Below are 26,149 nucleotides of genomic sequence, written 5' to 3' on the forward strand. Positions count from 1 at the left end.
TCGCCAGCTCCAGCTCCTGCCGTACTATCATTATTGACCAATTGAAATCTAGCCAGTTATGCTTTTATCCACGCAATCTGCATGTTCGAGAGTGCACAGACCAGGCTTGCGAGTCTAGAGGATGAATGATATGGATGGTTCAACCGCGTCAGGAGGCCCTGCTTTCAGAATAATGGAAAGCTTGTGGTTTCAACAACCTTTTATTATTCCTTGAAATGGTTCCAGCCAATTGCTTCGTTTCAAGAAAGTAGCAAAGCTGACTGTCAATGCAAGTCCCGCTTAGCTCCAAACAGGGCGCTTCTTCAGTAGTGGTGTAGACGAATTAGTCTGCATATGATTATGGATGAAATATATGTGCGCAGTCGCAAAAGATTAGCTAGCCATGGTGTCGTTCGTTTCGATGCACTTACTCGTCAGGCTTACCTGCATCTATTCTCGCTAGCTTGATATCGAGGCCCAACCGTGATCAACTCACTTCCCAGGGGATGGGAGCTTGGGTCAGCTATGAGGGAACAGTTCCAAGAAGCGGGAACTAAGAGGTTCTGGAGAGTAACACTTGGAAGATAATGTCTCAATCTGAGCCGCCTTCGAAAGCCTGTCGGAGGTTCTTGTCATATCGTTCTCTGTCTGCAAGCTTGCGACCTGCAATATATCCAACGATTCTTTCAAAGGAAAATGGCATCACCAGTTGGAACTCCTCCTCAGAGTCTTTGCAAAATAGAGGCTTGATATGTTTGCTAAATATCGTATAAAGTTCCTGAAGGCTGGTCTTACTCCCCAATCGCCAAATGCAATACGATACTGTATGCTTCTTCAAGATGGAGCTATCGGAGTACATATGGAAACTCTCGCGAGTGTCGTCATCACAAATTCACGGCGTTCGCGTCTACGACATTAATCAGTGATACATCCATCTGAACTCATGTAGCATTTGTTCCCGCCTTGACTAATAACATACACGCAATTCGATATAACTGAAAACCTCATTGCAGCCATCTGTCTGTCAAGTACCCAGTCACGAAAGCATAGACTGCCTTATGCAGTACATCGATGACCTGCTCATTGACTGGCCACGTCCTACACATTCGTCAGTAATCATGCAGCAATACTGCCAATGTTCACGATACGCACCACGGAGGAGCGCCGACTCCCGTCCAATTCTCCAGCGTCTGATCAATCGTCAACCGGACGCCGACGAACATAAAGTCGGCAAACGGTCCTCGAATGCCGTTGATGCTCATGAATGCTCGAATGACGGCCGCAACTGCGCCCTGTCCGTAATGCATTGCCATATTTAGTCCCCAGCGTTCGTTGTCCGGTCGGGGAGGCAAAGCCAGTAGTCGCTCCAGCGTGTGGCCGGGGACATAGGAATTGGGCCGTCCAGTAAAGACTTGTTCAATTTTTTCTCCGACGGTCATTCTTTTCTCCAGTTAGATTGATTTCAGGACTCGGGAGAGAGGACATACGCTGCTACGCCGAGCAGTCCTGCGCCGCAGCCATAGAGGACCCATGTTCCCATGGGGATCGAGGGGCGGACTGGTCGATGAGGATCGGTGGTTCGACGCGACGACATGGTAAGTAGATATATAGCCAATGTTTTATTATATCTAAAAAGAAATCTTCAACCGGTGAAATATATCGTGGGATGAGTTGTTACAGAGGAGAGGGCAAGATTCATCGATGATGTGTCTGGGTTATGTCATAATGGCGACACAACTTGGCGGCGTCAAAGATGAGATCCGCTATTCAGCCATCATTTTCTGATAAACTCGGAAACGTGTCTGTAAGGTTAGATATCCTGGACTATTCTGGTATTAACTTACTAGAAGTGCTTCAATCAATCCATTACTTAGAAATATAGGTGCATTATGTATACCACAATGCTTATATTACTTGAGACGTAAAGATAATCTTCTTCATTCACCTTAATGTCTTAGTATAGTGAAGAATAATAGCCCTATATAACGGCTAAAGCCGTGTCGCTATCGGAACTTCCCATAAACAGGTAGATCCCATTCACTATATAGGGCTGTGTATCAAATTTACACATTCACTTCCGGCATATAAATATGTGTATAATCTCCTCATACTCCCTCCCTTTCCTTCAAACTCTTCCATCAACTACAGTATCTTGCAGCTAGACAGAAAGGGTGTCATCAAAGGGACTTACTGCATATAACTTGAACTACAAAGCCCCTCTCATTTATCCAATAGACATCATGGATCAGACTCTTTTGGCTATCCTGCTCCTGATACTGCTTGTTATTGCAGCAATCGCTCGTCTTAGAGCGCTGATAAGCAGGAGGTGGTAAGTCGATACATCTATCCTTCGAAGACCATCGTATAATACCGGGACTCACATCCTATTTATAGGCATGACTCAAATGGCTCATCTGTGTTCTCGGCTCCTCCTGATTCTGGGGCTTTCTGGCCAGAGGTTTGAACAGTGAAACGGCGGTTGCAAATGCACTTGTTCGACACACGAAATCTGCCCACGTTCGTTAGATCGAGGAAGGATAACTACGATCAAGTACCAACTATTTCCTCGAACATTCCGACTGCTCTGCGGTATCTACTTGAAAAAGAAACGACATCTCTCTCCGTTACTTTGTTGAAGATGACAGCCGCACATGATGGCTTTAGTTAATACCGAGTCTTGTTGTTGGTACGTTTCATGAATGAGGTATGTTCATAAACAAATGAGTTATTCCCGTTGTACACATTCTTGCTTGGAATCATACTGATCTATCATGGTACATGTGTAGACTGAGACTGGGTTGAATGGCAGACGGAGGCCCAACAGGATGGATCAGAGAGTAATGACTTTGGGAGCTGACAATAAGACAAATGGCTACACATGATACGTCATCAGTTTGCACTCGATACAAAGATAGATCGCAATACTTGAACAATTTGAGCGCCGCACTGACGGCTCTGAGGCCCCTGTGACGGACCTCTTCTGACTGCCCGTGGTAGAGGGTTAATCGTTCTTTTCCCAATTGAGCCTGGGAAATGATATTTGGACTCCATCACAACAACTACAACGACGACGACATCGGGAGTGTATGGAACGGCTGAGAGATAATGCAAATAAAGGATGATAAAAACGTATATGAGAATGAGTGTTTGGCAGAGCTGCCTTCAATGCGGATATATTGTATCTAGAGTCAGCCTTCCATGAAACATTGATGCAGGCACTCCTGGTGGATATTAGATGTCTTGTTCTCATTGTCTTTGTTGTGTCAAGCATCCTTAACCAGCTTAGAACATCATCAGTGTTAGCAGGAACAGTCCACGGGGAGACGTCCACTGTGGGAACTAGCATTAAACAAGAGCTGTCTACATGACTGTCTGTCCAGAGAACAGTTAATGACTGCGATTCTGAGCTTGAGGTACTGAGGCACCGCGTTTATCAGTTGCGACAACCCATAATCTTCGTTATTAATATTAATAGCATTGATACACAGACCAGTTGCATAATACTCAAACCGCCGAATAATAGCTTCCATGCAACCCGAAACTAATCGCGTGGTCGTGTTCAGCCCTGCCGACCTCGGTCAACGTCCTCGCATCAAGACAAACCAGGTAACTCGTCCCTGTTTCTCCATTCAATACCACACTAAGAAGATATCCCGCATCCTCGGCCTCGCCAGTGCCATCGGGAATGAAAATCGGCTCGGAGGGCGTATGGGGCGTTGTTTCACTACCCCAGTACTGGACTGTTTGCGTCTCGAGGTCAACCTTGCCGATTCCATCAAAGAAGGAGGTGTATCCTCGGTTAACGACGCAATAGTGGTATCGTGCTCTTTTGGTAGCGAATCGCGGGTTGATCGTTGGGAGTTCACCAGACTCAAATCCAAAAACTCGTTCCGCGGCGACAACTGTTCTGGTCGTTGACTCCTTGGGCACTCGTGGCAGACGATAGCGGACGGTCATGGGTGTTTCGGACCTTTTCAATGTGAAATTCGAAACCTCGCCATTGGGCGACAGCAGGTCCTCGTAATAGGTTCGGTGCAGGGCGTCCATGTTGGTGTACTGCACCATATCACAGATTATATCCACGGTATTCTTGTCCCGAGGCTCTTGGAAAGCATTGATCGTGTGAAAGGCGAAGAACGGTGGACTGACGAACTTGGAGACGACACCTCGGTGGCCCTTGCGGTCGACGACAAACCAGTGCGTCTGGGCAGTTGAATCAAATTTCATTGCGTCGAGCATGTTTCTTTCCCAGAGAATGGACGCCCCAAGGCCTTTGAAGTAGGAGGGCCAGACGCAGAGGATGATGTAGTCTTGTGTTATGAAGAAGGAATGGATATAGGCTGCTTTGGTTGAGAATGTGGCAATGACTTCTGTTTTGGATGTATGTGCCGAAGTGTGGTATATGCGATAGGTGCTCCTAGGGCCCAGGTGCAGGTTGTAATTGTATACATCTCCCGTTTTGGGGTCGAATTGCGGATGTGCGCAGGAGAGTTGTCCCTTATCCGCAGTTAGTTGCAACCCTGCCGCGGGAGAATCACGGAGAAGAGTAGTACCTTCAGATCCCGGTGAAGCTCTTCTTGTGTGCTCGCAGCAATTGGCTCGAGGGTCTCCGGATTTGCATGCGTGATTTGGTTTGCATCAGTAAGACAGGTGAGCACCTTGAACTGCGAGGATGCCGGTACAGTAGGGCCATGTTTCAGCATGCCGGGCATGTTGGCGAACACAGTGACGTTTGAATTAACCATCTGTGGATCAGGATCAGACAGAGAATCAGTCGGCTCAAAGACGGTCTTCATCTTCTGAAAGAACGACTCGCACGGGTCTCTCTTTTGGCCGAATGTGACTTCCTTGAGATCACCAGTGCGGCGTGCTTTTTCCATCAACGCGTCAACCTGCAATCGAGAGTTATAGAAGACGCGGCAGTTGCTGCCATCTTTGGGAACTATCTGGAATCGACGCAGCAGTGCGAAACCGTCAAACCAATGACTACGAGCATACGACCCTGTTTTCGAGTCGACACGGTGAGTGCCGGGTCCATTGCGATACAATGTGCCTGCAAGAAGCGGTGGAAATGTTCCTGTAACTCGCAATTCGACAGGCTCACGCTGGTCTCTGTCGGTTGCCAGCTATGGGGTGGTTAGAACTATGCCTTATCCGAGCTTTATGCGGTCTACCTACCAGAGCTTCAAGTGGGTAGGTTTTAGAGTTGGTCGCTGTTATGGAGTCCATACTGCCGGTGAAATCTCTTGATTTCTTTGACGATCTGATGCTCTTTCCATCTCTCTTGCAATCATTTATATTCATCGAATGAGATCAGACGCGATCATGCAAACGCCGGAGCGGGATTCCCCCGCCACCCGTCGGACAAATATACTGGCATATCGCAAGGCTGAGATGACTTTGAGGAGACAGCTGCTTCTACCTGAGCAGGGATGAACGAATGCTTGTCCAATTATTTCCGACGCTTGGGCTTTGAGATCGATTGGACCCTGCGACTATCAACTAAAGCTGGTGCTTCTTTATCATCACTCGGGCTTTTTCTTTCATGAGTGAGTCAATGTCCACTTTATTCTTCTGCCTACACATCAGCCTGTCTCTTGTTCCAGCCCTTGGTTCTTTAGGCATCCGTTGTAACTTTGGAGATGGACAGTCGGCTGGAAGAAAACAAGACGTCATACCAGGAAGTACTCCTTGAATTGACTCGATCCATGGCCACCTAGTTTATTCGGGCTCGGAGCAACGGTGGGGAAACGCATCACATGCTCGAAGCCATGCTGCAGCGGCTGATCTTTCCGAGCACAGGGCTATATACACAGGGTTATATACACCGTCGATTCGCGAAGGCTAACTTAGATGCGGGTTCATCAGAATCTACTCAGTGCACACTAATAAAAATTCCATCCAGCTGAGGATCGATCAAAGTGTCCTTCTCACGCAGACATACTCTCTTCCAACAGTGCGACCTGCCTGGGCAATCTCCCGCAAATTCTGAGTCCAAACTATCCCTACTATGGTCTGCGTCTGGGATTCTCCAACACTGTCTGGCAGGAAGGTTTTCAGGACTCCGAGGAAAATATTATCACGGGAAGAGCAAAGTCTTTTTGACTAGATAGATTCGAGAGACCTTTCGACTTATTAACCATTCTTTCTCAAAGGCCATGTTGTACAGCCTACCCGACGGCGGTTTTGGGGCCAAGGTCATAACTTGAATTATCAAGAACTTCAAAATAAACCAGTTTTGATTCTTTCGCATACGTTGTAAAATATAGGAGACTGTGAGTCTATCTTTATCAATTTTTTCTGTCGCGCGCATATTGGCACAAATTGTATTGATATTTCTGCGCTGTAAACATGCTGCCTGCCTGCCAGACAATCTCGGGTGGCTTCTACCATTCAGTATATACCTCAGAGTGACTCTAATTGACGGATGCAAGTCTGCTATTAATAGCATGCTATATAGAGTGCAAGGCGTTTACTACTATTCCGGATTTGAGTTTGTTGCTGGCGATGCTAGGGTTATTGTTGGGGGCCAACAAGGCTGCAACAGTCCGGCTTGGACCCTGATGCGGCTACCATTTGGCTCATATCAGTAACTGCCACCAACTCTATCCTTTGAAATAGAGAGCGAATGGCCCGGCAATCCAATGATCAACCCAGGGGCTGTGAGCTTGGCATGGATCAACGGATCATCTATATCGTGTCGAACATGTTGGTGTTGGTGTTGGATATCCACTACCAACGGATGAGCCACAGGAGTAGAATCAGCCTTGAGTTGGAGCAATGGCTTCAAGATAAAATTAAGATGTAGAATACTATATAAATACTCCCTTAACATTGGATGCATCAGCAATTGCGAACACATGACGCATTCTTGTTACTATCACCATGATTCTACTACAACTACTTCTATCTCTAAGCTTGCTTTCCCAATCCCTCGCGGCTGTCCTCCCGCGACACAGCCAACGCATCCTCAATCCAACCGCCAACGACCTTACCAAGATCTTTACATTCTCCGACGATTTTCCCCCGCCGAACAGCGGCAGCCTACAAGTCCACGACCCTAACATCATCGAGGAAAAAGACACCCTCTACCTATTCAAAGGCGGCATCCACATTCCCTACTGGAAGGCCTCGAGCATATCGGGACCATGGACAAAAGTCGGTACTGTGCTAAGTAAAGCCAGCGTGATTAACAAAAAGAACAACAATCGGCCCTGGGCTCCAACCGTCACAAAATACAAAGGGAGATTCTACTGCTTCTACGCCATCAGCCAAAGCGGTAGCCAGGATAGTGCCATTGGATATGCCTCCACCTCCGACCTCGAAAAGGAGTGGACAGACCACGGCGCATTGATCAACACCGGTTCCGGGGAACGTTCCCAGATCGCGCCGTACAAGAATACGAACGCCATTGATCCTGCGTTTCAGGTTGATCAGAAGACCGGACAGCCGTATCTCATCTACGGGAGCTACTGGGATGATATCTACAGTCTGCCGCTGCAGGTGGACAAGGACGGCAAGTTGTCGATCAAGAACGAGAACAAACCCGATGCAACGCACCTGAGTTACATGCCTGGGAACTGGAGACCGCAGGAGGGAGCATACATGTCGTACCACGAGCCGTATTACTATCTCTGGTTCAGTCAAGGGATCTGTTGCCAGATGGTTAATCGTGGGTTTCCGCTCAAAGGGGAGGAGTAAGTTATTTTTGCATTCTCCTTACCGCAGGACTGACGCCCTTCAGATATCGTATCCGAGTCGGTCGGTCAAAGAGCATTAACGGTCCGTTTGTGGATAAATCAGGCAAGAAGCTTCTCGAGGGACATGGAGAGACGGTTTACGGGTCGAACAACGGGAATGTCTACGCGCCGGGTGGTGTGGGTGTATTACCGGGCAATGGCAAGCGAGGTGATATCCTCTACCATCACTTTTGTGAGTCTTCCCATATCCTGATGAGACTCAGTTGCTGATTGTCCATTAGTCAACGGGTCCATTGGCTTCAAGGAAAGTGTAAGTACATTGTTCTTAAAGCTTGGATTAGGCTGATATGTTCAAAGGATACCCAGCTGGGCTGGCATTATCTCGAGTACAAGGATGGATGGCCTGTCATCAAGTGAGTTTTCTTCTTGAATTAGAATGAGTTAGCTGACTAGATCAGGACGCAAGATCCTCCGGTTAAAGTGCATGAGCCGATAAAGTTTGCTCTTTCTTCTGTCACATATATGGTTAAGATGGGTAAGAGCTCATAGACTGCAAACTTTTTAACCTGTCGATTGATTTTGATATGTGATACTCCCGATGTTATGTATATAGCTTCTGTTTGTCCTCCATGTTCCAACGACTGAATTAATATGTAGTCTCGAACCTTGAAGAGGGATATAGCAGAATAATTGTTCTGATGCTCTTCTCTGCATCAATCCAGCGGCGTATCCCTGATCTTGTCAGAAATATTAAGCTTCGGACAGCTGTTGCTAGACTCTCAGAGATAACATAACTTGTCAATGTCGTATATCATCTGCTTTATGAAGAGGATTGCCTCGGATATAGCAGACGAAGCAAGTATTTCTTTGGTGACCATGTACATTGTTTACTCTGGATCAGCTGCGCAAAGATTTCAGCAAGTAGCAGAATGCAATGCAAGGAGAATAAGACGGAGAGGCTTCTGTCAATATTGCAGTACTATTTTGATTAGCATGGGTTGGATATATTATACCTTAAAGAATTACCCAAGCAGTGAGAAGCGCCAAGTCGAAAACTGAAATCAATCCGAGTCTGCAATCGTCTCGTGCCACAGTTACAGGACTGGCTTTCCTACAACTACTGCAGCGTGGTTGTAATCCACCGCCGGCGGTGCTATCCTTGAGCCGGTCGGGATAACACCATCAAACGGTATGACTATCATAATAGGCCTAAGTAACACTGCTGCATGGCTACAGTTTCTCTTTGGTTGACCACCCGTCAGCGACTTATAGATGTGATGCGCGTGCCGAACCTTGGAACATTGGACACTCCGCGAATGCCGTCTCACTTGAATCTCGGTTCCAGTATGCTCTAGTATCGGCGTCTACGACACCAGTATAGCGCTTATCGTCATCCCACCGCGACTTACACTGGAACATCTACAGCGTTACCTGGTAGATCTGCATGCTATGGTTTATACTCCCAAGGAGTTTATCGCCGTGGACGCCGCGGCGCACGTTTCCAAAAGCAGCACGCGAGAAAGGTGCACACCGTTGTACCTGACCTTCATACAAGCGGTGGCAAGTTCAGCGGGAGATGGTGTTGCTTCTGGGATGGCCAGCAACATTGTGGAAGAGGGGATGGCTCGTCCTGGAGGCGATGTCTGGATATCTTGATGGCTGGAGACAATATGGGGGGATAGGGGTCGGCGAGTATGGAACGGGAAGCCGAGAGAGGAAACTTGTGATGTCGTTGAAAGTACCTAACTGAAGTGAAGAAAGGTCAGTGAAGGACATACGCTGTAAGGATAAAGGGTTCGTGGTATTGAACTCGCCGCTTCAGCCCAACTGCCCCAGTTAATCGACATAGGATCCTCACCGGGATCCATTCTTAGAAGGACAGAATCAAAATTTCATCCCCTCCAGATTGAGGAGCAAGGAGTACTCCTTAGGCAGGAGCCTGATTACCCCGCATGGACCGAAGCGGTTTGTTTGGAGATGCACGAACGAGTTCATAGCTCCGAGGGAAGCCCATTGGAAGCATATGGCGGGACACACATAGACAATATGATAGGTAGCAGTTATGCGCAAAGAATCTCCATGATTCACCCAGTCGGGTACAGGATTAGGCAGTATGTGCCCGCCATCCCAAATGACCGATCGATCGAGATGCGCGAACGATGCATGCGCCCCGACCTGGACGTACAGGAGCTGAGCTCGAGCTCCCCGTCCAAATTTCAAGGAAAGTAGGTGATCCACGCTGTCGGTGCCAGAAACATTGTAGACAGAGTGTATGTTAAATGAATTCATTTCGGCATCCGCAACCAAACTGGAAACGGACGGGCCGACTTACCGGAGCTAGGTCCAATTGATGTCTGCGCTCATGCTGTGTTGGGGCTTTCGCGAACGAACGGTTAATGGGGAATCTTATACAGGAGATTACAGTGCATATGCCATTGGAGTGATCTTTAGTCGCCGTTTGGTGCTTCGATGAGAGTGCTGGTCGAAGTTCAGAGAAATTCTCCCATTCGTCGGCCACAGACTCCTCTTTACCGACGAACCCGGTTCGCTGGATGTGGCAATTGGGAAACTTGGCATGGCTGTTCACCAGTTAAGGGATTGACTGTATCCTGTCACATTGACCTCGACAAGGCTTACTCGTGCATCTTCGGCGCTTGGGGCTCAATCAACTACGGCCAAATGGCAGAGTGTTGGGCAGTCAACGAAGCTAGTCTGATTGTCAATGGATGCATTTTTGGTCTTGGATAAGCGGGATGACAGTTAAGAAACGAGACTGAAGATTATTTGTCGGTAGTTATTACTATTTTCGGGCAAAGGAGGTTAGTTGTGCCAGCAAGAGCCGTTCGTTTCCAGCTTTCTTAGCCCAAGAGAAGCTTGGGAACTGCAAATCAGTAATCTCATCGTATGCACTATGTAATTGACTCGAAGAGATGACAATCTGATGAGTTCAACACGGTGATGCGCCAGTGCGGACGGCCTCGGCTAGCTGCAAGACGCGAATCAGTCGACAGTCAGTGGAGTCTTCATCATGATCAATTCTCCCTATGGTCATCTGTATACTGTGACCATTCCTGTTTCGGAGTGGCGAGAATATTGGATGATTCGCAAGTCATATGCGTGGTGGATCCAGTAGAGCTTGATAACGATCAAGTTGGTCTATTTCCTTGATCAATTACTGATGAGTATCTCCACTTTTACCGCAGGATAACGTCAAACTCAGACTCGGGACAGGTTAAGCGTCGGGTAGAGGCTGATTCCGAGGTATCCATCATTCACCCTGTCAAGAATCCAGCAGACTACCCCATAAATCCTTAGAGTTAGATGATCCACAGCTGTCCCTGCTAAGCGAGAACTCGTGCCAAGGGGACCCGTTACTGCTAGAGTGCCTTGGCTCCGGGGCCTATCTGTTTTGGGAGCGGAGGGCAACGCAGCCGACCGAATGAGGAATCACAGCAGCAACAGGTGGTATGGTTGTTATTGGTGGCATATTGTGGTTACAGCCATTTCATCCTGTTTTCCTTCCTTCGAAATGAAGGAGCTGCAGCCAGGGGGCCCGTGCTTCAGTCAGGGAGGGCAGCAATTTGAATCCAGTTTTGATGCATTTCACCCAATCCAGTGTACCTTGGAGACTTGACAGCATGCTTCACCTGCTAGCTGATCTCGTGCTTGTCATCGTTCCCAGGGGCCAAAATAGTGTTACTCCCGTGGTTTTACGGTCGACCACTCTGATTGGTGCAACCAGATCTCAGCTTTGGCTTAGTGGCAAGATATTCCTGATGAGCCAATCAGATGCTGTGATTCCATCCTTGTGGAATGCGACACGGAGCGAACTCCGCATCGAGCCTTGACCTATTCAGTCTAGCGGCCTCCTTTCCCCTTGCAGCCCTCTTCACGGTGGACTTCGGCTAGCCCAGACCGATTCTGAGACTTTGAAACTATGAGAATCCTGAAGCTCTGCTGAAGGAGTGGCACGATTGGCTTTCAATGCCATCCACTCCTTACCGCTTGTGGATAGGGGCCTTTCCCCCTTCCCCACCAACTAAAGTCCATTTCCAACGTTGGGCTCTGGAAGTCTGGGGTCATCCCCAGTTTGACACGCAGTGAAGACGGGAAGGCGGGCGTGTCTCCCGAACAGAAACGACTAGTCTCCAGATTTCGGCCAGCTTTGACTCGCTTTCTCATGGCTTTCCAAAGTCTGTGTCTCTCGTTTTAGAGGAAAGAACCAACGTGTATTCCATCCCTCGTGCCAACCACAGCGTCGGTAACAAAGCATCGGCCTGGTCAATGTGCGTGACACCCCCGGTCGAAAAGGTAAAACCAGGAGGATTATAAGAACCTCATGCTGTCCCACCCGTCCTAGTCATTCACGGATCCTTTTTCGTCTCCCTATTGATCCCTCCATCCGAATCAGTAATCTGGTCGACTTGATCCCATTCTCAGAGGATAACCACCGACAACATGTCGTCGACCGATGAGAAGCACGGCATCTCGGTAGAGCATGGCTCGCCCGGCTCCGATACCGACACCAAGCCTGCCGTGCCTGTTGGTCATGGCGAGGCGGCCAAGGTCGACGGTGCGAAGACGAGGAAGGTTTACAACGTTAGTTGCCTCAGCAGTCGTCCATCAACGCCATCTTGAACGACAGTGTTGACGAGAGAGTCAAATAGGCCGAGTTGTATGCCGCCATCAACGACACTCCTATCCCCAGATGGAGCAAGGAGTCGATCCACTTGTACTGTGCGTGTAGAATTCATTGCTGCTGATATTGATACAAGGCTGACAACGGCTAGTCTGCATCTTCGTCGCCTTCTGCTGTGCTTGTGCCAACGGTTACGATGGTGTGTGATTTGGAACTTTCGTCATGGACACGGCCCTAATTCAAGGATAGGTTCGCTCATGGGAGCCATTCTCGCCATGAAACACTACCAGAATACCTTCCACACCGGTTTGGCGGGCCCCAAGGTCTCCCTGGTGACCTCACTCTATACTGTGTAAGTCTTCTTGCGAGTTTGCGAGGCTCCATCTCATGTATTCTATTTGCAGTGGTTCCATCGCCGCGACCCCCTTTAGTGCCGTTATTTCCGACAGGCTCGGTCGCCGCAAGTGTATGTTCGTAGGCGCTTGGATCATTATCGCCGGTACCATCATTATCGCGACTGCGAACCATCTTCCCCAGTTCTACGTCGGCCGCGTGGTTCTTGGTTTCGGTATCCAGGTGATGGTCGTGTCTGCCCCCGCTTACGCTGTTGAGATTGCGCCTCCCCACTGGCGTGGACGTGCCGTCGGTGAGTCACCTCACAACCGCAGAAATGCTAGCAATTGCTTAACTGAGTAGGTTTCTACAACTGCGGCTGGTTCGGTGGTTCCATCCCCGCTGCGGCCGTCACCTACGGCTGCAACAACATCGACAACGACTTCTCGTGGCGTATTCCTTTCATTCTGCAGTGCTTTGCCTGTGTCATTGTCGTCTGTTCCATCTGGTTCATTCCCGAATCGCCCCGTTGGCAGATAGCCCACGGCCAGGAGGAGAAGGCCATCGCTTTCCTGACCAAGTACCACGGTAATGGCAACCGTAATGCCCGCCTAGTCCTCCTGGAGATCGAGGAAATGAGAGAGGGTATTCGTTTGGATGGTATCGACAAGAGATGGTGGGATTGTAAGTACTTCCATCCGACAACCCTTCATTGCAGGAACTGATTGATCGGCTAGACCGCCCATTCTTCTTCACCCACAGCGGCCGCTGGCGTTTCCTCCAGGTCATGATGATCTCCGTCTTCGGTCAGTGGTCTGGTAACGGTCTGGGTTACTTCAACGCCACTATCTACAACACCCTGGGCTACACCTCCAGCTCCATGCAGCTGCTCATGAACTTGATCAACTCCATCGTTTCGGCCATTGGGGCTCTGACCGCCGTCGCCCTTACCGATCGCATGCCCCGTCGGAAGGTTTTGGTCTGGGGTACTTTTGGTAGGTTCTTATCCCATTCACCTCCTGAATCGCCGCTGACTCTTTAGCTTGTGCCATCACCATGGCCGTCAACGCCGGTGTCTCCGAGCCCCTGATCAAGCAGACCGCCACCGGTAACATCAACAAAACCTACGGCCAAACCGCCGTCGCCTTCTACTACCTCTTCAACTTCGTCTTCTCCTTCACCTATACCCCCCTGCAGGGCGTCATTCCTGCCGAGGCCCTCGAAACCACCACCCGTGCCAAGGGTCTCGCCCTCTCCGGTTTCATGGTCAGCTGCATCAGTTTCGTCAGCCAGTACGCCAGCCCGATCGGTCTGCAGAATATCTCCACCCACTACTTTTGGATTTTCGTCGGCTGGGACTTGTTCGAGTCTCTCTGCTGGTATCTGTTTGGGTATGTGCTTTTTTCCGTCTTCAGTGGAGCTATTCTGACTCGAATAGTGTCGAATCCCAGGGTCGTACGCTCGAGGAACTCGAGTGGGTTTACCAGCAGCCCAAGCCCGTCAAGGCCTCGATCCAGGTCGACAAGGTTGTTGTCCAGCCCGATGGACACGTCATCGAGAAAATCACCGACGAGGCTTAATTGTCGCTTGGGTATATCTCTGGTAAAAGGAGGTGACTGTGCCTATTGCATTTTTGATGAAACGATCCGACTAGGTCCTCGTCTGATGATTTCATGACACGGTCACTGATGGTGATGTATACTATGATTCGTGGATTCTTGAATATATACGTTTAATTTGGATAGTGGCCTGTCTGCCTTTGCATATACTTGATGTAGCGTCGGCAACTTGGAACATACATAGGTGCTCACCGAGAAGCGTAGGAAAGTACAAACTCTCTGACACTTTAATTCACTCCTCGTGGAACTAGCAAAACTCTGTGAATGTAGAAATGCAGGTCAGGTTTTGCCATTTAGGCCTTCCTCTATTGATATGTCATGGATTATTAGGAGTGCCTGCCCCGGCCTAAGACATATCATACTTCCTGAAACGGGAAGGGGAACGTTCTTCCGTAGTTGGTGGCCCCCATCGCCCTCGACGGTCTGTTTCCTCTTTCTTACCTCCACATTTGTCTCACTTTTACATTCATCTCTCTTTCACTCACGGTTCACCATGGAGACTCTGTCCAAGGAACTTTTTTCATTCACTGGTGTCAAATTCCAGTCTCTAAATGGGTCTTCCCACCAAGCTTCCTACTTGTTCCCTCCACCTCCGAGAGCCTTTCTTCTCTCCTTCTCGTCAATACACTACCTGCTATTAACACATTTGCTTACCCCATATCCACAACACTCGCTTTTCTATACATTTAGAATCACTTTTTCTTATCACCATTTCGAACATGTCGGCTCTCGTCGAGTTTGGGTATGTGTGGATTGTCCCGGTGCTCTTCGTAGCCTGGTTCGTTTGTAAGGCTACTGGGAGGTCTTGAACCGACTGAGGCCCTTTGTCAGGGATTGGCAGCACCCTCTGCTTAAGTGGGAACCTCCCGCGGTGTCAGGTGAGCCATTCCTCTCAACTCAGTATGAGAGCATAGGCTGACAAATTACTGGCTGCAAGTTTAGGTTCGACAATCCTCGTGGATTCTTGTCCTCTCGGGAATCGTGTGCGGATCTCCAGCCACGCCTAGACACCCATCATTCATCACATCAAGAACACCTAACCATCTGCACCAAGAACTGCACGAAATGACATTTCCGAATGTGAAGACCGACCTCGGCGTCTAAGGGGTGGTGTATGCTTGGGACAAGGCAACGACAGGAACATGGAAGTACGCCTTGAAACAGGCCCTCTCATCCTCTGCTCGACGAGGAGCAGTTTAAGTGCTCCGCTCGGTCAAGTGGTGCGGCTTCTGCGGTAGACTCTCCTCGCCCCCCAAGACTCCCCGGCTATCCCGGGGCAAATTTCCCCGCATCATTCAGCGGGCAAAAAGCCGCCTAAGAGCCCATCACCTCCGGCTTCGCCCCTTCGGCCCTCTGCTCGCAGCACCTCGAGGACGCCATCAAGGATCCCAAGGCATAGGGCCATGTGGCAGAGCGCACTATTAAGCCGCAAGGGGTACCTCATCCCACACCACAGGCGGGACGTCCTCCTCCTCACCACCCACACAGGGTCGCCAGCCAAAGAAGCCAGTCTTTAATCGCTACGGCGGGGCGGCCATAAGCAGATCAGAACTAAGGGCTGGCTCAGCCAGGGCAAATCGGCCAAATGCGATTACTATTTGAGTCGTACACAAGGGTGGAATTCCGACGACGACGTGTAAGTTCCTACCCCATCGATTCTCCTTTCTTTTGGCTTATTCGTGTAGCACAATTCTTCAGGCCGGGGGACTACTGCAGGCTCTTGGTAGTGGTCCCGCTTTGCGAGATATTCTCCCCCAAGTGGAGGAGGTTGTCGACGACCCCATCGAAGAACAGTCGAACGTATCCGGAGCTTCCCGTACCCCCCACAAATCCACCGCACCTCCTTCTGCCAGCGTCACTGCACGTACTCCCTCAGTCGAGGCTGGTATAGGTCGCATCAGTCGTCGTTCTTCCGCTGTTAAGCCCTCCGTTGTCGAAGGTTCTTCGTCCGTGATCGATAAAGGGAAAGGGTTCCTATGGAAACGCCCCCGCGAAACCCCGTCTTTCGGTTCAACTCCGTCAAAGAAGCGTCGTCGTAACCCCCTAGACGGGGAAGTTCTTCCCTGGCCTGTGTCGATGGTCGACTTCGAGGACCTGGGTCGTCTCCGTCTAATCCGCTCCGATTTATCCGCTTTGGGAAGTTCGTGGACAACAAAATCGCTGCCCTAGAGTCGGAACATCGTCGAAGCGCTTCCTTAATCGCAAGAAGTTCCTTCTCATGTGTGGGGTAGTTCTTTTCAGCATTGTTAAGCTTTTGTCCATCAAATGCAACAGGATGCCATTGTCCCTTTTCGTCTTGCTGCATGAGTACTTTGCCAAAAGTCCATTCGGAGGCATCGGTCTCAATCCAATATGGTAACGATGGATCAGCGATTTTAAGAACAGGCGCGTTAACCATGGCATTCTTTAGTGTGATGAATGCTTGCTGACATCAAGCATTCCAGACTATAGGTTGAAACTTCTTCTTATGAAGCAAAGCATCCGATTCCTTCAAGAGTTCATGAAGAGGAGAAGTGATTCTTGCGAATTAATGTACAAATCAGCGATAGTACGTAGCTAACCCCAAGAATTGTTGAACTTCATGAATATTTGTTGGCTTCGGCCATGTCTTTATGACCTTGAGCTTTGCGGGCATTGGTCAAACAAATCCATTGCTGATGATGTGACCACAAAATTCCAATTCCCTCTTAGCAAACATGCATTTAGAGAGTTTCACATATAACTGATGTTCTCGAAGTTGATTGAGTACCTTCCGAACATGTCTTTCATGTTCTTCATCTGAGTCCGAGAAGATCAGGATATTGTTGAGGTATACTACCACGAAGTCGAGATCTTGCATAATACCATTCATCATTGTCTGGAATGTTGCAGGTGTGTTACACAGTCCAAAAGGCATTGCTAAGAATTCGAACTTGCTGAATGATGTATTAAAAGCTGTCTTCGGAATCAATGATTCACCTATTCGCAATTGCCAGTATCCAGAGAGGAGATCAAGCTTTGATGGATGCTTGGCTTGACCTGCTCGATCCAGAAGTTCTTGAATTCGTGGCAGCGGATAAATCCAGCTTGCCAGCACTAAAGAAGGGGGTGAGACTGTCCCCAGGACAGACCCAGGACACATGGTGTAGGTGCTAATGTCTCTAGAGATTTTTTTTTAAAAAATTTTCCTCTATCAAAAAAAGAAAAAAGAATGTTCTCCTTTCGTCTTTCTTTTTTTTTTTTTTTGGCACCGCCTCCTCCGGCGCGTCCTCCAAACCCACTGCCACCGGGGCCGGCCAACCGCCCATGGGAGAACGACAATCTGCCCTTCGAAGGACCTAGACAGAGATGTGACGGTATCCCGGAGACGGGACTACCTGAACACGGGGGATGATGGCGGGGACGTCCAGGCATTTAGGGTGCGGGTAAGTTCAAATACTGATCATCTTGACTGTGTCATAGGATGAACAAGGACAGTAACTAACTCGTGTGTGCTACAGTGCCCCGTTACCAACAACAACTACTACTACTATAACATCAAGCCTTGCAATTGTGTTGGCTCTGCCAACAACCCGGCCGCCGGCAACCCTCCTCCTCCCTCCAACACCGCCGACACCCTTCCCCCGCGCCACGCATGGCACCAGGGCCGGGCCGGGGGCAAAGAGGCCATGAGCCCGGCCCCCGACAAAAGGGGCTCAACAAGCAGCAAGCCGAGCACGGGTAGTGGCAGTGGGTTCCGGACTGCAGGGTCCTCAAGCCTGCACATTGTCCAGGGCCTACGCCACCGAAGTGGCCGCAGCCCTGACCGCCGCGATTCGGCGCCCGCTGACGGTTGGGACGGCAAGAAAGGAGATCTTCTGCCCACGGCCGAGCGCCAGTAACGTTCTTCTTGATTTTCTTTTGTTTTTCGCGCTTCGGCGCCAGGCACATGGGCCGGATAGCCGGGAGGGTGCGCTAGTCGCACAGACCTGTGTTGCCTCATGTACATAGTACAATGAAAATGTTGTTTTATTACACCTTCTTGGACGAGGGCCTCTCTTCTCGAGTCCAAAGCGCGGCAGGGAAGGGGAGGGGGTGTCACAATGACCCTAAGAAAGCCTTACCTGAGACACTCTGCGGAAAGGGGTGGATTCCATTTGTTCTGCTCTGCATGTCTGCTTTCTCGAGTTATGTTTCCAGTCCAGATTCGAGCATCTCACATTTCTGTCTGCTTGATTTTAACCTCCGTGTTCGCTGTTTATTATGTTTTCTGTGTGCAAATTCCGTTCCCTTACTTGTCTCCCTGGTAGCTTCCGATAGCATGACAATTTTCCATCTGTCCGTATATCTCTCGGCGATATTGACAAAATCATGAATCATGCCGTAACTTTTTGAAAATGCCACGACGGAATTTATTCGATTCGTGGTCAAAACGCCAATGAAGGCTTAGGTACAATCGGGTTGGTTCACAGGAGTCGCAAGGAATTCAAGTGAGCGACCTGTCGTTCGTCCCGAATATGATTAAGAGTAGGCAGTTCACTGACGGTGCGTTCAGCTTAGATAGTACTAAATGCAGGTTTCCGAACAATGCCTGCGCGCTTGCCGCGGACCTCATGATGCAGATAGGACCGCTACGGAAGTTGGAAGCACTGGAAGCTAGATAGTGGTAGTGACCGCAGATCTCCCCGTCCAGATGAGCTTTGCGATAGAAGACAAGACAGTGAGTACGCAGCACTCCGTGGGGTAGGCCTCATGGTGCTATGTAGTGATACTTGTGACATCACCATCACGAACTTCTTATACCCATGGATTTCTCAAACAACTGTTTACTAAAACAGGTAATTAATGAAGTCTTGTTCCTTCCTCTTTCAGTGAATATATAGCGTTTAGAGGATTGCTCATAGCATTATGCATTGCAGATTGTCGTACTCGAGTTTCCTCCGTAACATCCCCATCCACCACGTCTTCCTCCCAATTCGTCGAAGAATACTTCATACCATACGCTTTTAGGCTTTTTCTACCATTACCAATCAGATCAATGTAAAAATGGACGACGATCAAGAATCCAATCACATTCGTGTGCAGTTCGCCCTCGACGGCACTGCCGTCGCCATTCTGTGTCTCTGTGTTCTGCCTGTGGCGCTTCCGTGCACACCTGTTGTAAGGGCGATAATGCACAACATGCAGGGGTAAGTCATACCGACTGCATGGCTATGTCCAGGATATGGACAGTTACTAACTGATACTTGTTATAGTGGTACCGGCCACTGCCCTGGCTGCAGGTGTGCGCGCGTGCCAGCGGGCACCACTGCCCCCTTTTCCAACGTCAACGACGATGACAACATCGAGGATGAAGACAAGGAGGACAAGGACAATGACAAGGAAGGGGATAGAAGAATAAATGCGACTAAGGGCTTAGCCAAGTGGCCTTGGAATTGGCGTACTCCATCGAGAATGAAATGTTGACGCATGCACTTCGGGCACACCGTAGTGTCTTGTTTATTTCTGTGATGTATATGTCAAGAATCTGATAACATCGAAGTAAGCTATCTCAAGTCTGAATGTCGGAATCCAAAAAGGAATGGTCTCAACAATGAAATGCACGACTCATTCTGACCTCATACTACCTATGGACAGAACACCAAACAGCTGCCAAATCTTGTACGTAGTTTTCCTCTGACAATCAATTAAAGCTGCGCACAAAGAAAGATGTTTTTGTTTCGCAGGAACAAGAAGGACGGGGAGGAGGAAACACCCAAGTGCGAAAAGAAATTCAAATCGGCCTACAGGAGCTGGAAGACCGACTGGTGGTACGAGGAACAAAGATCGCGAGGAACGCAGCAGCAGATCAATGTGCAAAACAAGCAGGTCAACCCCTTTCTGCATCAAGAGGCACGCGGTTTCGCCATACTCCAGCGGCGACATCGCTTGATGCAATTACTGGGAGACGAGGAGGATCCAGCCGTCACGGAGAAGCGCCCACCGGGTTATATTACCCAGACGCAGCGAGAAGACTTCCAAAAGGCTGTTCGAGGGCTCATGGTCGACTACTGGAAGAATGCAGCCGCATTGCGTGAGATGCAGGAATCGTGGAAACGTGAATATGAATTGGAGAAGCTGCAGCTGCTCCGTGCACACAAAGACCGCCATGGCCGGCTGTATGCTTGGGTGTGGGACCAGGAGAAATGCGCGGATCTTGGAGGCTGCTGTGGGCAGACATGTGGCTGCTGCAAGAAACCTCTACTGACATATCTGCGTTCTTCCGACGACGGGGAGGAAGTTCACAGGGTGTATGGACATTGTACCGAGGAGTGTGCTTGTTGTATCAGGAGTGGCCGTCGTCGACCTCCTCATCCGCACCTTCCTCCAGCACCTGATGAGGGTATGTTTTGAGTCTTTTTGGGAGCGCCTTCCTCACCTGGCTTAAGCTTGCGTTGAACAGAATATGTAGCTTCGTGCCGCTATCAAGATGCTCTTTTCTTCTCTTTTCTTCTCTTCTGTTTTTTACTGTTATCATACATTCGCTTACCTCTATATCGACCATCAACACTCGCTTTTTTATACTTTTACACATTCAATTTTTTATTTCCATTTTTAAGCATGCCGGCTCTCGTAGAGTACCAGTATGCTTGGATCGTCCCGGCGTTCTTCGTAGCCTGGTTCGTTTGTAAGGCTGCTGGGAGGGTCCTCGACCCGGTTGCTGACGAGGTCGGCAACCGGTTGAGATCCTTTGTCAGGGATTGGCAGCGCCCCATCTTCCATTGGGATCCTCCCGCGGATCTTGAATGGTAAGCGATCAATCCTTATGATCTTTGGCGAAGGTCTCGGCTAATGACAAACAGGTTGAAGACAGCCTTGACGTGGCTATGGAAAGGGTTGCTGGCAATCCTCCAATGGCCGGGATGCTCGTGCAGGACGCCAAGGCCGATGCCCCGGAGCCAGATGTTGAAAACCAAGCCGGACGTGGCGACAATGGGCAGGGCCGAGGCCAGTCTGCACCTCCCGGTCAGACAAATTCGACCCCAGGAGCCTCGCGGACGAGCCAGCCCGACACTGGAGGGGGAATCGGCGATATGAATGGAGTAGTCACGGCGGCCGGGATCGTGGGCAGGGGTGCCGGCGTTCTTCTTTTGGGGGGGCTTCGAGCCCCCGGTGGGTAGGCGGGCAAAAGAAGAAAAGAAAAATATAGAAGAAAAGCGGTGATACGGTATTTGACTTTGTCTGTTGGGTGCTTTGACTCATGATCACTTTCCTCTGACGTTGTTTTTAGCAGGAACCCAAACTGCGCACCATGAGAACAGTGATGTTGTGCAACTCTTCCGAGAAAACCAGTGGCTCTCTTCTCAGAGCATCATAACATGAGGACCTGGAACGTCGGTTTTCCGATCAAGAAATTCGAAATCTTACAAGTCTCCACCAGGAGCACCTCATTCCACAGATTCTCCGCGCCTCTCCCCCCGTTGATCAGTACAGCAGAACACCCTATAGCGTGTCCCTCGCCTTGTCCCATTTGACCAGATCCAGACGACACATCATCTGTGTTAACCAGCTGACGAACCAGGGGGTGGCATTTATAGCCCTGCGATGATATCCCTTCGATACAAAAAATCCAGAAGAGGAGATCCGACGCCGTGAACTGGGCATGCCCGTACGCCAATCAGACTCGACCATGAACTGCATGAAGGGAAACAAGCGTCGATTGATAGACTGAGCCATTGGAAGCGATCGAATCATCCCCGCGTCTTGTTCACGGAAGACACCGGGATTTCTTGGGAATATATGCTGGGATTCCTCGCAGGAGAGAATGACAATTCCCAGTCAGACCGTCTGCAGGGAGCTCACAACCAGGATGCGAATATGTTGGTGGTGTGGTTTCTAAAAGCATATCTAAGCCATGCCTGGATTTCTTCTCTGCCTCGGCCCTGCAAGTGGTTGACTCAATGAATCTATATTTCCATCACTGTATGAGCTTCTCATGGTATAATTAGTGGACACTGCTGACTAGTCTAGTCTGAAACCATACCATCACCTCCTGTTGTCCACTTAACTCTAACTAAATAAGCATCTAGTGGTTGCACTAAGAAATTACTTAGCTAGCCCTGCTCTAAGTACTCCTCTTCCTTACTGCAGGCACCATGCAATCCTTGAATCTAATATTAGTATCTCCTCACAGCTATTAAGAGATTAATTGAGGACTCTCTGTATCTGTAGGAGCTCCCTTACACCACTGGTTAATATCCTGCAAGATCTGATGAAAGCTGTCACAGAGTCTAGCACCCTTATCATTACATCACGAGTGGCTATTAAAACTATAGATGCTAAGTTTAACACTCTGCATGATATATGAAGGGTCTAAATAGATATATCTATCTCCTTAGCAGCCTTAATGCCCTGGACCACATAACCCTCTCTAGAATCTTGTAGTATGTTCTGTTCCAGACCCCTAAACTGATGTTAGAAGATGGGACTGAGAAAACCCTGTGTAGGAGTGATGTTAAAGTACAGCCCTAAAGATCCTGTGATCTAGTTTCCTCATGTCTGCTGGCTGGCTTAGTGAGATCCTCTAGGGATTGACCCTCTTCTGCGTAACTGAATACCTTTAGATCTCTTAATCCCTTAAGGCAATCAGAACCTGCTTGTTCATGTGTTGTAATACCTACCTTTGAATGGTAGCTTGGAGATTTTTATCTAGGTTCTGTGGTGCCTAATAATCTACTTTAACACTGTGTAGCAGGAGCCCTTAATTACCCTGCCAACAGACAACAACCTCTTCCTGGTGTTCAAGCACCAGCTCCTATCAGTCTAGTATGAGTCGTAGCATGACTATGTTGCAGGACACTGCGCCTGTCTCTGCTAATCTGTCTGAATCTGCAAATGTGGCATTTCAGTGCTTTTCATTTTTTGGTGGTCGTTTCAATTGAGGAATGCCTGCATTTGCTTGTTGACCGAGGGATTCTGCCGGGTGTCGGACGCTGAAAATACTATTTCTAGATTATATCGGGCATACCTAGGCATTCCGCTGCAAGTTGATGTACAAAAAGGTGGACTTGGTGTTGTGGGGCCTGGGTGAGGCCTCGGTTCCCGGCGATCAGCCGGACGAGGATGCTGGTTTTCATGAAGTTGCAGACAACATGGTATTCACGTTATGGTGACTGAACTGAGCTTGCCGATGAATTGAGAGCTGATACACCCATCACAGATCTTTCATGCCAGTCATAAAATAATGGAAATCCCTTTCGGGTTAGCAGATGAAGCAAGTTGATGTTGTCCTAGTATCTTTCTAATAAACTGCCTCTGCCCCAATCAGCCATCCCTATCGGGTCGGGACGGGCCGCTGATAAGACCCTCCACCCAGACGGCGTAGATTCCGTGGCCAACATTAGGTACACTGTTAGGTAGTAATGGCAACATCGCAAGGGTAAGATGTGGCAGCACTAATCGAGTCGGACCCAATTCGTTTCAACACACCATGTCCGATTACGTAGCCGAGAAAAATAGATAAGGATATCATCATTATAGGCGAAAAAGTGAAACAACCCAGAGCAAAGACGGGAACGACTAATTAAGACGGAGGAATTCTCCCTATCATCCGCGAAATGATCCAGACGCGCCAGAAGTCATCATATTCTCTAGACCTTTTCGACGAGGAACAAAGCGACGGCGACGGTGGAGTGGCATCCACAACAACGGACGAGGAGACAGGACTACATGTCTTATGTCTCTGTCGGGTTTATTCTGTCTGCGTGTCGCTAGTATCTATTGTTGGCTTGCTAGAACATGGTAGGAATAGAAGGTGATATTGCGCACTTGTTCACTGCCCTATGAGTTTGGCAGTTTATCAAAATACATAAATCAATTCAGCAAAAGCAAAGCACTTGTCGATTGTTGATCTCGACGGTGTCGGCTTTCATAGATGGACCGACTAGCAATTAGGCCATTTCGATAGAAATCGACATGAGTATAAAACGAATATAAACACGTAGAATAATAGAACTGCAGTTTCAACAAGAGCTGAATGATAATTTGCAAGTCCAAGAGCAATCTCGAAAGCTCTGCCAGACAATGTGTGGAAGACATGGACAATATGGAAGCAATGTCGCTGGTCGTAATATAATTCAAACTCATGCCACATTATATGAAATGTGGGATGTCTATTTGTAAAACTGAATCACTCGGATTTCCCCAAAGGTCACCTTCTTAGGCCGTGACCCGCAGTGCAGCCTGTCCCTGTTAATCGGCCGAGGTATCCTCGATGCCCAACTCGTCATGTAGACCGATTTCAAGTTAGAGGCCCTGGCACGACCTATGTTTATTTGCTGTTTTCCTCGCGCTGGGGAATTTGAGGATACTGCAGCTGTTGAGGTAGAAGCCACCGTGCCTTGGATACGGCTGGAAAGCGCACGCCTCTTATTTTTAGGCCTCCAACGGCTGATGCGATGCCTAGAGCTCTCAGTCGTCGAGGACGGAGCATTTGTGATTTCACTGGCAGTCTGGCAGTCATTCGCATAGTGATAACGATAGTAGTAGGAGAAGTAGTAGTAACAGTAGTAAACTATATGGGGATCTGTCACAGGTGGAGGTTTTGGGGCTTCGCTGTCGCGCTGGCTGTTAGTTGGATGGTGGCAGTCGTAGTAGTGGCAGTAGTAGTCGTAGTAGTAGTCAACTATAAGGGGATCCGTCACGGGTGGAGGCTCTGGGATTTCGCTGCAGTCCTGGCAGACATTCGGATATGGACTCAAGTAGCTCGTGCCAGACTCAAAGCTCTCAGCTTTCAAGATCAGGGGATTTGTGACTTCGCTGTCTGTCTGGCCCGGATTTTGATGTTGACAGTGTCGACATTGACACGTCCATCTTCCAGAGGCCCTATAAACATGAGTTACTTGTCATCACAGTAATATATTTAATATACTTCTCATAAACTTCTACATACCTTTCCGCATTGATGAGGATGTATATAAGAAAGCCTAGCAGGCCTCCAGGTATAGCATATAATATTATCAAGATAGTCTCCATGGTGGTGTTAATATGAATGCCCCGACTCAGATGAGGTTATTTCACATAGGAGTAATTAGCGACCTCTCTCGGCACAACTGAGGAAGAAAGGTATTGAAGAAAGGTATAGTCTGTAGATGAACTTAATCCTCAACGACAAAGAGTAGATGGCTTGGCCAGTTGAGTGATCTGGAGGAAGGTATACAAAGTAGGTACATGTTGCATGTAGTCTACAACAAATCATGACGTCTTCCGCTTCCCTCTCAGCCATTGATCGGAACCAAAGTAGGTAGTGTTAGGTGAAAATTGAAGTGTCGGGTGTGTTTTTGTGGTTTAGTTTATCAGCAACTATTTTTAAATCTCAGTTTGTCTGAGCTCATGCATCTGTCTATTGCCCAGTGCCTAACATGGTTGTACAAAACTAATATTCTATAGAAGTATATGATAATCATCATTACATTAATCTGTATCTAAAGTTTCCATTCGATATCTCTGTGGTTGAATGAGCGGTGGTGATAATGATTTCTAACTATAGTGGTTACTGTCGTTGTCGAGGTGTATTTTCGTATCAAAACCTATGACAGAACTACCTTACGCCAGCAACCAGTCGATATCCAATACTCATATAATATAGTTATTAATTGCTTATATAGTAAAGATGTCAAAAAGCATACAAAAACTGGAACTAATTTTGAATACGCTAGATTGTCTTGCTTTATGTCTTGTACCTCAACTTTCATGAGTGCGTTTAACCACAGAATCAGATCACACTCTACCATGGTATATGTTATGTAGGGTTGACGATAAATAAGGTAATGATGTGGTTCTCTCTGCCTCATATTCCAACAAGGCAATGAGCAAACCATCTTTCACTTTCATGCCGTATGTACCATAGAGTTTATGGGATTGCTCATACCTTAGTACAGTAC

At 48.6% G+C, this 26,149-nt stretch overlaps 7 protein-coding genes across 7 annotated transcripts, besides 7 other annotated features; 4 read left to right on the plus strand and 3 right to left on the minus strand.

The window, feature by feature from the left end:
- Window positions 1–983: 983 nt before the first annotated feature.
- NFIA_008010 (uncharacterized protein) lies at window positions 984–1,573 on the minus strand (the record flags this gene model as incomplete). The annotated part of the gene is made up of 3 exons (XM_001264020.1): window positions 984–1,077; window positions 1,132–1,419; window positions 1,467–1,573. The coding sequence occupies 3 exons, from the start codon at window positions 1,571–1,573 to the stop codon at window positions 984–986; spliced, it is 489 nt and encodes a 162-aa protein (XP_001264021.1).
- Window positions 1,574–3,483: 1,910 nt separating this feature from the next.
- Window positions 3,484–5,208, minus strand: NFIA_008020 (putative dioxygenase; the record flags this gene model as incomplete). Its single annotated transcript, XM_001264021.1, has 3 exons — window positions 3,484–4,476; window positions 4,533–5,105; window positions 5,158–5,208. The coding sequence occupies 3 exons, from the start codon at window positions 5,206–5,208 to the stop codon at window positions 3,484–3,486; spliced, it is 1,617 nt and encodes a 538-aa protein (XP_001264022.1).
- A 568-nt stretch (window positions 5,209–5,776) lies between these two features.
- Window positions 5,777–5,806: a microsatellite.
- A 1,058-nt stretch (window positions 5,807–6,864) lies between these two features.
- Window positions 6,865–8,096, plus strand: NFIA_008030 (putative endo-arabinanase; the record flags this gene model as incomplete). Its single annotated transcript, XM_001264022.1, has 4 exons — window positions 6,865–7,676; window positions 7,724–7,911; window positions 7,961–7,989; window positions 8,037–8,096. 4 exons carry the CDS (start codon window positions 6,865–6,867, stop codon window positions 8,094–8,096), a joined length of 1,089 nt encoding a protein of 362 aa, XP_001264023.1.
- A 4,041-nt stretch (window positions 8,097–12,137) lies between these two features.
- On the plus strand, window positions 12,138–14,231 carry NFIA_008040 (putative MFS lactose permease; the record flags this gene model as incomplete). The annotated part of the gene is made up of 9 exons (XM_001264023.1): window positions 12,138–12,278; window positions 12,347–12,416; window positions 12,470–12,517; window positions 12,568–12,670; window positions 12,723–12,964; window positions 13,015–13,335; window positions 13,389–13,646; window positions 13,694–14,042; window positions 14,090–14,231. 9 exons carry the CDS (start codon window positions 12,138–12,140, stop codon window positions 14,229–14,231), a joined length of 1,674 nt encoding a protein of 557 aa, XP_001264024.1.
- Window positions 14,232–16,449: 2,218 nt separating this feature from the next.
- Window positions 16,450–17,331: a mobile genetic element.
- A 2,606-nt stretch (window positions 17,332–19,937) lies between these two features.
- NFIA_008050 (uncharacterized protein) lies at window positions 19,938–20,621 on the plus strand (the record flags this gene model as incomplete). The annotated part of the gene is made up of 1 exon (XM_001264024.1): window positions 19,938–20,621. The coding sequence occupies one exon, from the start codon at window positions 19,938–19,940 to the stop codon at window positions 20,619–20,621; it is 684 nt and encodes a 227-aa protein (XP_001264025.1).
- Window positions 20,622–20,700: 79 nt separating this feature from the next.
- Window positions 20,701–20,724: a microsatellite.
- Window positions 20,701–20,727: a microsatellite.
- Window positions 20,728–20,828: 101 nt separating this feature from the next.
- Window positions 20,829–21,388, plus strand: NFIA_008060 (uncharacterized protein; the record flags this gene model as incomplete). Its single annotated transcript, XM_001264025.1, has 2 exons — window positions 20,829–21,016; window positions 21,082–21,388. 2 exons carry the CDS (start codon window positions 20,829–20,831, stop codon window positions 21,386–21,388), a joined length of 495 nt encoding a protein of 164 aa, XP_001264026.1.
- Window positions 21,389–24,379: 2,991 nt separating this feature from the next.
- NFIA_008070 (uncharacterized protein) lies at window positions 24,380–25,241 on the minus strand (the record flags this gene model as incomplete). Its single annotated transcript, XM_001264026.1, has 2 exons — window positions 24,380–25,091; window positions 25,159–25,241. 2 exons carry the CDS (start codon window positions 25,239–25,241, stop codon window positions 24,380–24,382), a joined length of 795 nt encoding a protein of 264 aa, XP_001264027.1.
- Window positions 24,747–24,778: a microsatellite.
- Window positions 24,848–24,888: a microsatellite.
- An 82-nt stretch (window positions 25,242–25,323) lies between the features above and the next one.
- Window positions 25,324–25,347: a microsatellite.
- Window positions 25,348–26,149: the final 802 nt, after the last annotated feature.

Source organism: Aspergillus fischeri, genomic scaffold, assembly GCF_000149645.3.
Source record: "Aspergillus fischeri NRRL 181 1099437636249 genomic scaffold, whole genome shotgun sequence".
Taxonomy (NCBI): Eukaryota; Fungi; Ascomycota; class Eurotiomycetes; order Eurotiales; family Aspergillaceae; genus Aspergillus; species Aspergillus fischeri.